The sequence below is a fragment of the Dipodomys spectabilis genome, unplaced genomic scaffold (assembly GCF_019054845.1).
Source record: "Dipodomys spectabilis isolate Male_0828 unplaced genomic scaffold, ASM1905484v1 ptg000163l, whole genome shotgun sequence".
Lineage (NCBI taxonomy): Eukaryota > Metazoa > Chordata > Mammalia > Rodentia > Heteromyidae > Dipodomys > Dipodomys spectabilis.
The window spans coordinates 19,417,729-19,430,918 of record NW_024870840.1 but is presented as its reverse complement, the minus strand read 5'-3'; the positions used below and the strand labels follow the sequence as shown (position 1 = coordinate 19,430,918).

General features: G+C 50.5%; 2 protein-coding genes across 3 annotated transcripts in view; both read left to right on the top strand.

Moving 5' to 3' along the window:
• The window catches only part of LOC122119102 (apolipoprotein L2-like), a 17,783-nt gene extending 15,368 nt beyond the window's left edge, over positions 1 to 2,415 (top strand). Inside the window, exons 2-3 of the mRNA XM_042693044.1 lie at positions 488 to 614; positions 1,377 to 2,415. Of these exons, the coding sequence (XP_042548978.1) occupies positions 488 to 614; positions 1,377 to 2,244 (995 nt within the window). The 3' untranslated portion in view covers positions 2,245 to 2,415. The remainder of the gene's footprint in view (positions 1 to 487; positions 615 to 1,376) is intronic.
• LOC122119316 (apolipoprotein L2-like) overlaps positions 1 to 13,190 on the top strand; it is a 15,353-nt gene extending 2,163 nt beyond the window's left edge. Inside the window, exons 1-4 of one of the 2 annotated variants that reach the window (XM_042693392.1) lie at positions 5,317 to 5,470; positions 9,133 to 9,201; positions 10,856 to 10,982; positions 11,925 to 13,190. In XM_042693392.1, coding sequence (XP_042549326.1) covers positions 9,147 to 9,201; positions 10,856 to 10,982; positions 11,925 to 12,801 — 1,059 coding nt within the window. In that variant the 5' untranslated portion in view covers positions 5,317 to 5,470; positions 9,133 to 9,146 and the 3' untranslated portion in view covers positions 12,802 to 13,190. Of the gene's footprint in view, positions 1 to 5,316; positions 5,471 to 9,132; positions 9,202 to 10,855; positions 10,983 to 11,924 lie in introns of those variants that run through there. The other variant, XM_042693393.1, reaches the window with a different exon arrangement.

Here is a 13,190-nt window from a genome sequence, read left to right as displayed (position 1 = left end):
TTTATTTATTTATTTATTTTTGCCAGTTCTGGGGATTGAACTCAGGGGCTGAGCACTGTTCCTGAGCTAGTTTTTGCTCAAGGCTAGCACTCTACCACATGAGCCACAGCACCATTTCTGGCTTTTTCTATGTATGTGGTACTGAGGAATCAAACCCAGGGCTTCATGCATGCTAGGCAAGCGCTCTACCACTAAGCCACCTTCCCAGCCCCTCTTCTTAATAGGTGAGAAGTCCTAAGGATGACATGCATGGCCTCATTTAGTCTTATTTATTTCACTTTCTTAAAGAAGCTGTCTCCAAACACAGTCACAGGAGGTTAGGACTTTTACACGTGTATTTGGGGACCGTGATTCAGTCCATAACACTGGGGTCCATCCAAAGTGACAGATGCTCAACAACATGATCCTGAACTCCTTTGTTCTTGATACCATTCAAGCTCCACCTCGCCGACCTCTAACCTTATTCTTTTTCTTTCCAACCAACTAGAGAACCAAACCTTCACTGAGCTGGTCACTGAGTATCTCCAGGACACAGTGAGCAGGGAGGAACTGCAGCTCCTGCTGATGGATGATGACGCATGGGAGGCAGTTGTGGCCAAGGCTAAGTTGTCCAGGTGACCTCCATGGGGAGCCACAGGATGGATTCCCAGTCCCCTGGGTTTTCTCATGACAGGGCTGTTTCTCAGGCAGTCCAGGGAGGGGTAAGGATGTCCTTCTTAAGAAATTTCTTGAGGTCTTTGTACACAGGGTCTTTATGTGTGCAAAGGCAAAACTGGCACCAGGTAAGGTGTCCAACAGGCTGGTGAGAGCAGGCAGTCACTGAGGGTTGTTGTTTTTGTTGTTCCTGCCCCTGAGAATTCTCTATCTCTTTGTTCCTCTACAGAGATCCCAATCAAAAATTTCTTTCCTTTTTTTGTTGGTCCTGGGGCTTAAACTCAGGGCCTGGGCTCTTTCCCTGAGATCTTTTACTCAAGGCTAGCAGGCTACCATTTCTGGTTTTTTGAGTGGTTAAATGGAGATAAAAGTCTCACAGGGACTTTTCTGCCTTAGCTGGCTTTAAACTGCGATCCTCAAATCTCAGTCTCCTGTGTAGCTAGGATGACAGGTGTGAGTCCCCGGTGCCTTCAAAAAGAACTTTTTAATCACTAAGGAACACCTGAAGATGACTTTTCCTCACTGTTCTCGTATTGACTGAGGACCACAGGCCCTCTGTGATGTACTAGACATGGTCACCATGGGAAGAACTACTCTGTACCTTTGTAAAATCCTTCTACATCTGATTTCCGGTAGCAGCTCTGTGATCTGGGCAGGATAGAGATTACAGGTCCCTTTGTGCCAAGAAGCAAACTGAAAAAATTTGCTCTTTAATGTTCCAGGGAGGAAGCTGATGAGCTTCGTGACACTCTGAAGATGCTCACAGAAGACATGGAGGAGGAAGATGAGCTCCAGGATCTGCAGGATAGGAAGAGGTTTTTGGATGAATTTCCCCGGGTTAAAGAGGAGCTTGAAGAGCGCATAAAAAAGCTCCGCGCCCTTGCTGACAAGGTTGACAAGGTGCACAGGGACTGCACCATCTCCCACGTAGTGGCCGGCTCCACAGGCGTGGTCTCTGGGGTGCTGACCATCCTTGGCTTGGCTCTTGCCCCTGTGACGGCAGGGGTCAGTCTGGCGCTCTCTGCCACTGGGATGGGGTTGGGAACCGCAGCAGCTGTGACGAGTGTTGCCACGAGCCTTGTGGATACATCAACCAAGCGGTCAGCTGAAGCGGAAGCCAGTTCTCTGCTGTCCACCAAAATGGACATGGAGAAGGTGTCTAATGATGTTCTTGCTGAGGTTAAGCCCAGAGTTGTTTCCATAACCAAGAAATGCTTCCAAGACCTGTCACGCCTTCAGAAGAACATCGAAGCCATAAGGCTGGCCAAAGCCAACCCTGGCTTAGCGGCCAGTGCCAACCGTCTCATGACCGCGGGGAGAATCTCAGTCAGAAACACTAGGAAGGTGCAGAAAGCCTTTGGAGGCACCGCCCTGGCAATGACCAAAGGAGCCCGGATAATGGGTGCGGCCACTGCAGGTGTCTTCCTTCTGATGGATGTCGTCAACCTTGTGAATGAGTCCACACATTTGCACCTGGGGGTGAAGACAGAGTCTGCAGAAGAGCTGCGGCGGCAGGCTCTGGAGCTGGAGAAGAAGTTGGAGGAGCTCATGCAGGTCCATGAGAGTTTGCTGTCGGATGTGAGTTGGTGAGGCCCTCTTTGGAGCAGCAGAGAGGTCAAGAGAGATGCCCTGGGTGGCAGTGTGACAAACGAGTCCACTCTTCATCATCCATTCTAAGTGAAGCCAGGACATGGGAGGGGCCATTCTTCTGACCCCCACTAGGCTCCACCTCTTAAAGGTCCCACCCCTCCAACTACGCCATGCTGAGGACCAGACTTCCAGCACACATGCCCAGGGGAAAGGGCACCCTGTGGCCTTATCTAAGCCACAGCACTGCTGGCCCCTAGACACACCCTCCACCTTGGTCCCAGCATAGAATCCCCTTCCTTGTTGTCTCTGGGCTGTGTCACTAGTCTTTGATAGGTAGCATAAGGGATCTCTCTCTTCCTCTCTGATAATGCCTAATTTTTCTTCTCCCAAATGATTCCAGATCTTTCAGCCAGATTATGACTGTGAACCTAAAAGCCAAGCTTTTCTGTTGTCACTGTCTATTCCTGCTTCCTTGGGGTGACAGGGGTCTTCAGTGTAATGCTGCAGAGCTCCACTGAAGTACAGATGGCAGGGTCACCTCTGCGCAGGCCTCGAGACTTGCCTCAGTTGTCAGCTGAGGGAGCAGCAGGGCCTGACCCGTGAGTTCTGCTCCCCTAGCAGGCTTGTTGGTAAATAAAAAGAACTTGGCTTCCTATTAAAGTTTTAAACTCTGCTGCCGTGGAAAGAGATGTGAGAGATGACCACCACAGGCTGCGCTTATTCTGTAATTTATTTTTTTTTTTTTTGGGTCTGGTCGTGGGGCCTGAACTCTGGGCCTGGGTGCTGTCCCTCAGCTCTTCAGCTCAAGGCTAGTGCCCTGCCACTTGAGCCACAGCGCCATTCCGGCTTTTTTCTTTTTTGCTTATGTGGTGCTGAGGAATAGAACCCAGGGCCTCATGTATGCAAGGCAAGTGCTCTACCACTGAGCCACCTTCCCAGCCCTATTCTGTAATTTAAAAAAAAATAAACTTTAAAACAGTGATCCTGTCGTATTTTGTGCTTTCCCCCAAGTGCTGCCATGGCTTTTGTACATCCATATCTTTAGGAGAGACTGAGAATCCTCCCACTGCCCAATTGTCATCTTTTCTAATACACACACACACACACACACACACACATATGTATGTAATTCCTTTTTTTTTTTTTTTTGTTGGGCTTTGGGTTTGAACCCTAGGCCTGGGCACTGTTCCTTAACTCTTAAGCACAAGGCAAGCATTCTACCATTTGAACCACAGAGCCACTTCCAGTTTTCTGGTGGTTAACTGGAGATAAGAGTCTCATGGACTTTCTGCCTGGGCTGGCTTTGAACTGAAATCCTCAGATCTCAGCCTCCTGAGTAGCTAGGATTACAGGCGTGAGCCACCAACTCCTGGCCTTTATTGTTATTCTGAAGGAGTTGTATGGAGGGGTTACAATTCCTTAAGTCAGGTAATAAATACAATGTTTCCTGGATAATGTCACCCCTTCCTATACTTTCCCCCAGTTTCCCCCTCCTGCCCCTGCCCACAAGTTACCTAGTTCATTTTTCACACCATGTATATTGAAAACCATGACTGCATTAGCTTACCTTCCCTGGCTTTTCTTGTGGTCATGGAACAGCTTTATAGCAGATTGAGGTGATGGAATCTTTAAGACCCAAATTTCTACTCTTAAGGTGAATCTGCAACTCTAACCTGGTTGCTGTAGCTTGAGGCCGTGTTCAAGAGTTTATGAATGTCCCAGTCCATTCTGTCACCAGAGGATCCACATCACCACAGGGTGGCACTCTAGCAAATACATTGACATAGTTCTGCATCTTGCTGTGGCTTTGTATGGCTGTCAATCTGATGCATACTTACTAGGAAAAGGGGGAAAGAATCAATGGAAGCTGGGCACTGGTGGCTCTCACGTGTAATCCTAGCTACTCAGGAGGCTGAGATCTGAAGATTGCAGTTTGATGCCAGCCCAAGCAGGAATGTCTGTGAGACTCTTATCTCCAATAAACTACTCAGGAAAAACCAGAAGTGGTGCTGTGGTTCAAGTGGTAGAGCACTAGCCTTGAGCAAAAGAGGCTCAGGGACAGTGCCCAGGCCCAGAGTTCAAGCCTTAGGACTGCCAAAAAACAATTATTGGAGGGGTAGAATTATAGAAGAAAAATGACCCAAAATGAACCTTAAGCAGGGTAAAATATCCAAAGGACAACATTCTGGCTCTTCCTCTTGAGGCCACAGGAGCTCCATAAACACACTAGTCTGGACTTCATAGAAAGAACTTGTCTCAAAAGAAGACCCAGCAAACCAACACAATAAACAAATAAGTATAGAGGAAAAGTGTTGCTCTTCCAAGGATGATCATAAAATTCTAATCAAATGAAGACATAAATGCACTGAGCAGTGTTGTGTTTCCCAAACAGGAAGCAAGCATTAGGCCGTAAAGTCCCATGGCTGTTTGGCCAGGAGACACTAGGCCCATATTAGCTTCTGCAGTCCAGCCCTGCTTGCTCCCCTTCTTCCTGGGACCAAGCTGAGAATTCTGACAGCAACTCAACTGTGTGACTTACTAGCTGTGGGACTGTAGACCAAAGGCGGCCTAAGGGGCCATGGATGCAGGGCATATAGCTTTATACTCTCCTGGAGGGATGCCGGTGGGTGGGAAGATGGCATGATATTTCCAGGTGGCAGGAGCTGGAGATCCTGGCTGAGGAACCATGCACGCACCTGTCTAGAAGGCCTGTGGACAGGACATTCAGCCACAGCATAGCAGTGAACCTACAGTGAGTGCCTAGGATGCGGGGGAGACTGTTGTTGATGGTGGAAAGTTGGCTGAGCTGTCCCAGGGGGCTGGGTTCAAGTCCAGGGGGTGCAGGGAATGATCTGTAGAGTTCCACCCCACAGTCTATAGGTGGTGGATTTTTCTTCCTGAAGACTCCTCTCTCTCCCAAAATGTTCAGATGTTTGTTTGGTTTGGTTTATCTGAGGATCTGGAATGTCAGGCTAAGGTTACACTTGTGAACCACTCAGCGGGGAGGGTGGGTCAGAGGGTGGGCAGAGGGAGACTCCCAAGGAGCACCCTATCTAGAGTGGCGGTTTGATAGCAAGCTGGTCCAAACCCAGGGCTTTCACTCTCCTGCTTGGTTGTATCTACCCCAGAGGATGTGTCTGGTCGTGGCTCAGATGTGCAGGTGGTGACAGGATCCACACAGCCAAGACAGGCAGACCACACCAAACTCAGCCAGGGGAAGATCAAGGTAAGTTGGGGTGGTCTGACTCACCTGCTTCTTCATCCTCAGAGGGCTCTGGAAGAGAAGGATTATTCCCTCTGTACTATAGAGGAGCTCAAGGGTGCTCAGCCAATCTGCCCTGGGTCCTGATATTAAGCAGCAACAGAATCAGGGCCAGAACCCAGGCTATATCTCACTGTTCCCCCCCTAGTATCCTAGTACAGAAGCATATGAGTTCACCGCTCAGGTGTCAGGTTGCCCAAAACATGGTCAAGTGATCTCAGAGGGAAGGTGGCTGTCAGGGGTACCACCTCTTTGGGAAATGGGTAGAGGAGGGCAGGGCACTCAGAATCCAGCAGTCCTTGTGGTCCTGAGATGTGGAGGCCTGCTGGGGGCAAAGGTTGAGTGTGTATAAGAAAGCCAGCAGTTTCTCACCCAGACTGTCTCTGAGCACCTTCTCTGTGGAAAAATGAGGTCCTAGGTCAGGAGTGGCTTTCCCAGAGTCTTTGGAAAGTGGCTGAGCAGGTAAAAGGTAGGCTTGTACTCCTTGTCCTCAGCCGGCCTTGGCTCAACCTGCAGGAGATGGAGGGTGAAGTGGGGGTGGTCCTGGGTGTCTGGTGTGAAGGGTGGCCAGAGGGTGGCCCTGAGAAGGTCAAGCTGCAGGCTGCTGCCCCCAGCTCTGCTCACCAGCCTGACTTGGGGGTGTCATGGGAGAACTCCATGTATACAAGTAAAGGCCAACCTAGAACCTGTGGTATTCAAATCCCACTTGTTTCATTTCAGCCTCAGACTCAGGGAGCCAGTGTCGGCCTCCAAACTGCCCACCAAGGCTATGTCTGGACGTTGTCCAGACAACGTCCCTTCTCTGAGCTTCTGCCTTATCATCTGATAGATGGAGTTAGGATTTGCTCATCTGCTGAGCCCCAGGCAGAAGCTGCCGCACCTCTGGGCTTGGGCGGAAGGCAGTGCTCTGAGAACCAGGGGACAGCAGGTATTGGGAACCCAGATGCCGCAGGAGCCATGGCAATGTGAAGGAGCAGCATGGAAACATTTCACATGGTGGGGAGGCATTTAAGCAGCCTCAGGAAGAGGTGAGCAGGAGATATCCAGGCTTCCAAGCTGCCTGGAATGAAGGTGCACACAGGGCAGGGGAGCTGGGGGGAGGGAGGGTGCAGAGCAGGAGCTGTAGCAAGGAAGAGAGCAGGTGTGCTAGGTGACAGGCTTGCACTTAGCCCTGGGAGTTCATCAAGGATTCCTCAGGAGGCACGTGCAGCTCTAACCCTGTGTTCCTGCCCCAGGAAGGACATCCTGCAGCTCTGGGAGGGAGAGGCCTTTCAGGACACCTCTTGGCAGCTGCAGGCGGAGAGCTGGGGCCCAGCTGGGGACCACAGATCCTTATCCGGGCTGCACAGTTGTCTAGAAGCAGGGTGGGGCAGGAGCCCTCAGTGCCTCCTCCCAACCCACACCCTCTTCTCTCCCAGTTGGGACTAAGCAAGTCTGTCACTGAGCTGGAAGGAGGACTAGCCTACCTCAGCACTCAGTTGAGACCCAAGAAAAGCTCAGAGAGAGAGAGAGAGAGAGAGACAGAGAGACAGAGAGAGAGAGACAGAGACAGAGAGACAGAGACAGAGAGACAGAGATACCAGACAGATACCAGCATGGCAAGGAAGGCTGAGAAGCAGGGAACAGACACTTCCCAATGTGTGGGGTGCATTGCCCAAGGCCATAGTGTTTTTTTCCTGACCACCCATTTCTACTCTCTGGGTGGGCTCATGTTTCTTGCATCTTATGATCTCAAAATGGTGCCCTGGTGTGGGGTCATGTAGACTGGAGCAGGAATGGAGAGGGAGGGGCTGCAGGCTCTCCTGTTGAACTTGTCTCTATAGCAACAACCTCCCCCCACCCCTAAGTTCCTCAGCAGATCTCCCTAGTCAGGGCTGGGTCACTCAATCACTGTATATATATGTGTATATACACACATATGTATGTATGTATAACATATATATGTGTATATATGTATGTATCCCACATTTTCTTTATTCACTCATCTGTTCACAGGTACCTAGGCCTATTATTATGATTAGTGCTGAAATAAACATGGATGTTGCCCTGACTTTTATATGTCTAAGAGGGATATCACAGGATTATAGGGTAGCTCTTTTGGATATTTTGGGGAGCCTCCATACTTATTTACATAGTGACTGCACTGATTCCTTTCCATCTCAACATCCTCACCAATACTGATTGTCATTTGTATCCTTGATGGTGGCCATTCTGTGCTGAGATGGAATCTCAAAGTTGCTCTCTTGTTTTGCTTTGTGATTCCTTCCTGGCTAAGGATGTGGAATATCTCTTCACAGTTACTATCCATTTGTACTTATTTTGAGAACTGTCTGTTCAATTTATTTGTCTACTTATTCCTTGGCTTTTTGGTTCTTTTGGAGTTTTCGTTTTTCCTTATCTCCCTCTATATTTTGGTTATTGATCCATTGTGAAATCAGTAGCTGGCAAAGATTTTCTCCCATTTTGTAGGCTGTCACTTCATTCTAATAATTGCTTTCTTGGTTGTGTAGAAGCCTTTTAGTTTGATGTGATCCCATTTGTCAATTCTGGCTTATTTCCTGAGCTACTGAAGCTCTACTGGGGAAGTTATTGTCTACTATTGTGCTTTTCTAACAGGATTCATGCGAGAAGTAAAGATTAGTCAGGGCCTTCAAAGCTCTTACAATGGTGCCTGTGTGAAGTCGGTGGATGAGATATAGCAGCTCTTCCATGTTTCTTTTTCTTGATTCTGATGCTTTGCTGTTATTTTATTTACTACTATGACAGATAAGGATTTCATTTCTTCTCATATGTTTTCCTTCCTTTCTCTCTTTCTCTTTCTTTCTTTCTCTTTCTTTCTTTCTCTCTCTCTTTTTCTCCCTCTTTTTTTTTTTTTTTCAATATGCTGGTCTGTGGGCTTGAACTCAGGACCTAGGCACCAGCCTTTAACTGCTTCTTTGTGCTCAGGGCTAGCATTCTACCACTTGAGCCATAGCTCCACTTCCAGCTTTTTTGGTACTTTAGTGAAGACCAGTCTCACAGACTGTCCTGCCCAGGCTAGCTTCAAACCACAATCTTAGCCTCTTGAATAACTAGAACTATAGGCATGAGCAGTCGGTGCTTGGTGTATATGTTTTTCTAGTACCATAAAATCATAATCTATATATTATTTATGGACTTTGTAATTGTAAATAATATACTTACATCTTTCTAAAATCCTCTACTACATTTACCTTTCTTAATTCATAGTTTTTTTCATAGTTTTTTATTTAGAATATACTGGTATAGTTTAAGACCACGATTGGGACTTGGGGTATAGCTCAGTGATAGAATGCTTATCTAACTTTCATGGAGCCCTGGGTTTGACCCAAGCACCATAAAAATGTATATGTGTATATAGTCCTATATGTTCTTTTTTGTTGGATCTAAAAGACCAAGAGGCCTCTGCCTTGGCTGTGCTGAGGGCAGAGGGAGCTGGAGCAAGGTGACTAACTTTCTATCCATAGCCACGGAGCACAGGGGAAGAGGGCCAGGGTGGCTTGGGCCCTGGCACCCTGGAGGGAAGCGAGGGGACCTGGCCCCTGCTGCCTGGTCCCAGCTGGAGCTGCCCCAGTCCATCCGCACTGTGTTCTTCTCTCCTTCTGCAGCTTGGAAAGCAACCATGAGTACAAGAAGTCTTTTCATAGACACCGCCATGAAGCTGGTGACCTCCCCAGGTAATCACGGTCCTCTTCTCTGTCTGCCTCCTGCTGCAGGCCTGGCCCTGAGGGGCAGCTCCAAGTGCAGTTGGCCTGCAGAGGAATCAGAGCTGGAGGAGGGGCACCCCAAGAGTGAACATCAAAGTTTACATCCATCATTGGGCTTCCTGGCCCTCTCCTGGAGGGCTGGGCCCCGGGTGCTCACTTCCTGCTGACTGTGTCTCCCTAGATGGGGCCAGGAGAGCCCTGCTGATGGGGAGGACAGAGAAGAGAGGAAGAGGGGAACAGGAGGACAGAAGGGGACAGAGACAGGAGATCTACCCCAACCTATATATGTCCCTTGTTCTCCACCTCCCCTACTTCTAAGGTAACTTCATGGGTGGCTCAGGATCTCTGAAGGGCTCAGAGCAAGAGTGACTCAGAATGTCACTGGACTGGGCCCCAGTGTGACCTTGGTGCCCCTGCCCCCACCGGTGACATGAGAGCAGCTTTTGCCCATGTTGCTCTGAGGGTCAGAGGTGATGCGCCTAGGTCCCCAGGCCAGGACCTGCCACACCCCAGCGCCCCTAGTGCCAGTTCCCTCCCTGCACCTGCACCTGCTCCTGTGCCATGCAGCCTCCCCATCCCGCCTGAAGCTGTGGCAGGTGCCCGCCACACTGCAGGGACAAGCACCTGCTTACAGCGGTGACGGCCCCAAAAGGGCTGGGTCTCCTGACCATGTGGAAGAAGAGCCTGAAAGGGACAGAGAGGGCAGAGGCCTCCTCCCAGGACCCCATCCACCCACCCACCCACCCCACATCCCTCAGGCCTGCTTGCTCCCCTTGCCTCCCCTCCCCCACCTGCCTTCAACCAGGTCAGTCCTTCCCAGGAGCCAGCCCTGCAGAGCAAGGAAGGAGAGAGGGGGAAGATTCCAGGCCCCACTCCCCGCAGGGCCTGGGATCCTGGAGGGAGGCCTGGGTGATGGAGTCGTCAGGATAAATCTCCCTCCTTTGAGAACTGCTCCGGAGCCAGGTCCCCTGAGCCCTGGAGAGTCACAGGACTGAGCCGAGGCGCAGCAGTGCCACCTCCACCCCCACCGCTGTCCCAGAGCCTCCGCCCTCCGCAGGAGGCTGCTCTCTGCACCACCAGATCACTCCACAGCTCCCACTCGTGATCCTCACCTCATCCAGCCCCTCGGGCTCGGGGAGCGTTCCAATGCAGACTTCACAGCAATGTGAAGTGTCCCATCGGCGATGTCAAAACTGATGTCCAGCTGTCCATTCCTGCACAGGGTCTCCTGCTTCTTCCAGAGACCAGCGTGAGACCATGGCCTTCTGCCTGTGTCCCAGTGGAGCTCAGGCCTGCACCACTAGGCCTCATGTGTTTGTTGAGATGAGGTCTGGCTGATTTCTTGCTCAGGCTGACCTCACACTGTGATTCTGTCTCAGACTCCAAAGTAGCTGGGTTACAGACGTGTGCCACCAGGCTCAGCTTTGATTCATCTTAATTCCTGCACTTCGTTAAGGGACCTGTGTCCACACACAGTCACTGGGGTTAGGACTTTTCCTGTGAACTGGAGGGTGAGGCTCAGTACCAAGCTAGATAGCATCCCATGGGACAGGTCCACATAGCATGTCTTCCTACACCCCTGAACTCTGCCCTGTCCTCTGACCTCTTTATTCCCCCCAAATAGATGGCAGACTATTTGTTGAGCATGTCACTGATTTTCTTGTGGACCAACTGGGCCCAGAGTATGCCAGCCTCCTGGTGACTGAAGACCAAATCTGGGAGGTGTTTGTGGCTGCGGCTGGACTGTCCAGGTGACCTGCTAAGTAGGACTTCCCTCTTCTCCCCCTTGTCTTCTCCTCACCCTCCTCCCCATCTTCCCTACCTCCCTCTCCCCCACCCGCACACATTGCATGGTGTCCAGCTCCTCCCGTGTGGCCCTCCTCCCCCAGGTCACTGGCCCAGAGGCCAGTCATCTCTGGAGACTCGCCGTGGGGCACAGGCATACTGTGCTTTATCATCAAGTTCCCAGGCGCATCTCCAGCCAGTCAGGATGACAACCCAGATTCCATCATGAGGCTTAATCACACCCTCCTCCTGTCTACCCTGCAGCCTCGCTCCCTCCCAGAGCTCAGTGCCTTTAGTCTCTAGTGCCTCTGTATGTTAGAAATGATGCCAAAGCACGCACCACATCACACTGCTAGGACTGGATGTCTATTGTCTGGAAACTGTGAAGCCAGAATGGTTTGGGTTCGGGTTGTTTTCTTCTTCTTGATTTTGACACTTGTGTAGGTATGTAATAAAATACCTTGAGTATGGCCACAAAGCATCTGTGACATGCTAAACATATTCACCTTTGAAAGAATGATGCTGGAAATCTATAGACTCCTTTTCCATCCTAGTAAAAAGTGTTGTGACTTGTGTATGTCCATTTTACAGATAAGCAAATGGTCCGTGTGTGTGTGTGTGTTTGTGTGTGTGTGTGCGTGTTCGTGCGTGGGTGCGCGCACGCCACTATCAGGATTTGATCTCAGGGCCTTGTGCTTCCGCTCAGCTTTCTTGCTCTGGGCTGGTGTTCTGCCTCTAGTCTGACATTTTGCCGGTTAATTGACAATACTGCATCACAGAGTTTTCTGCTGCAGGCTGGTTAAAATCATGGTCCTCCAGGTCTTAGCTTCCTTAGCAGTAGGGTTAATGTGTGAGCCGCTGGCACCCAGTTGCAAATGCTCTTAATTATATTACCTTAACTTTTACAGGGATGAAGAAGATGAGCTACGAGAAGCTCTGAGGAAGCTTCCAGAATCCATGGCCATGGACAACAAAGACAGGCTCCAGAAAGACCTGAAGGATATGAAGATCTTTGCGGGGAGGTTTCCTCAGGTGAAATCAGAAGTTGAGGGGTGCATCAGGAGGCTCCGGGCCCTTGCAGAGGAGGTCAGCAAGGTGCACAAGGACTGCACCATCTCCAGCATTGTGGCCAACTTCACAGCTGTTGCCTCTGGACTCATGACCCTCAGTGGTCTTGCTCTGGCACCTTTCACAGCAGGACTCAGTCTGGGGCTGTCTCTGGGTGGGATAGGGCTGGGAGCAGCAGCTTCGGTGACCAGTGCTGCCACCAGCACTGTGGAAGCAACAAATATATTATCCGTCAGAGATGAAGCCAGCAACCTGGTGTCAGTCAGCCTGGAGACACTGAATGATTATTTAGTGGCTGCGGCTAAGACCACACCTAAAGTTGTATTGGCATCTGATGAGTTTCTCCAGAGCCTGACAAAGCTGGGGAAACATGTCCGTGCCTTCAGACAGGCCAGAGCCAACCCTCAGGTACTGCGACAGGCGAGGGGCCTAACGAACACTTGGAGATCTTCGAGAGGCTTTGAGAGTGTGGAGAGAGCCTCTGGGGGCACTGCACAGGTGATGACCAGAGGAGCCCGAATCTTGGGGGCCGTCACCACAGGTGTCTTGCTTGGGATGGATGTGACCAGCCTCGTGCAAGATTCACAGCATTTGTCTAAGGGGGCAGAGTTAGAGTTGGCCAAAGAGCTGCGCCGGGTGGCCCAGGAGCTGGAGAGCAAGTTGGAGTTCCTTGTCAAGGTCCAGGACCAGCTCAGTGGCATGATCCCACCTTCCTGAGCAGCCCAGAGGTCAAGGGAGAAGTGCAGGGCAGAGGTATGGGCGAATACAGGCACCGTGTTAGAGGGAGAATGGGAGTAAGACGGGTCTATGGGATGAGGTGGAAAGGAGTTGGACAACACGGGGGCTGAGCACAGTGAAGGGAGTGCAGCTAGCAAGTGGGTGGAAGAGAGCCTGGAGCCTAAGATGGGGACAAAATAGGCCCCAAGAGCATGGGGAACAGGAGGAATGGTTTACTGGGGATGGAAGAACACACAGGAGCATGGATAGATGGAGGATTCATAGGAATAGCCATGAAAAGAAGGTCAGGAAATTGAAGAGCTGAAAGGAGAGAAAGTCAAGAGTTAGAATTGCTAGAATAAGCTGGGCACCGGTAGCTCACGCCTGTC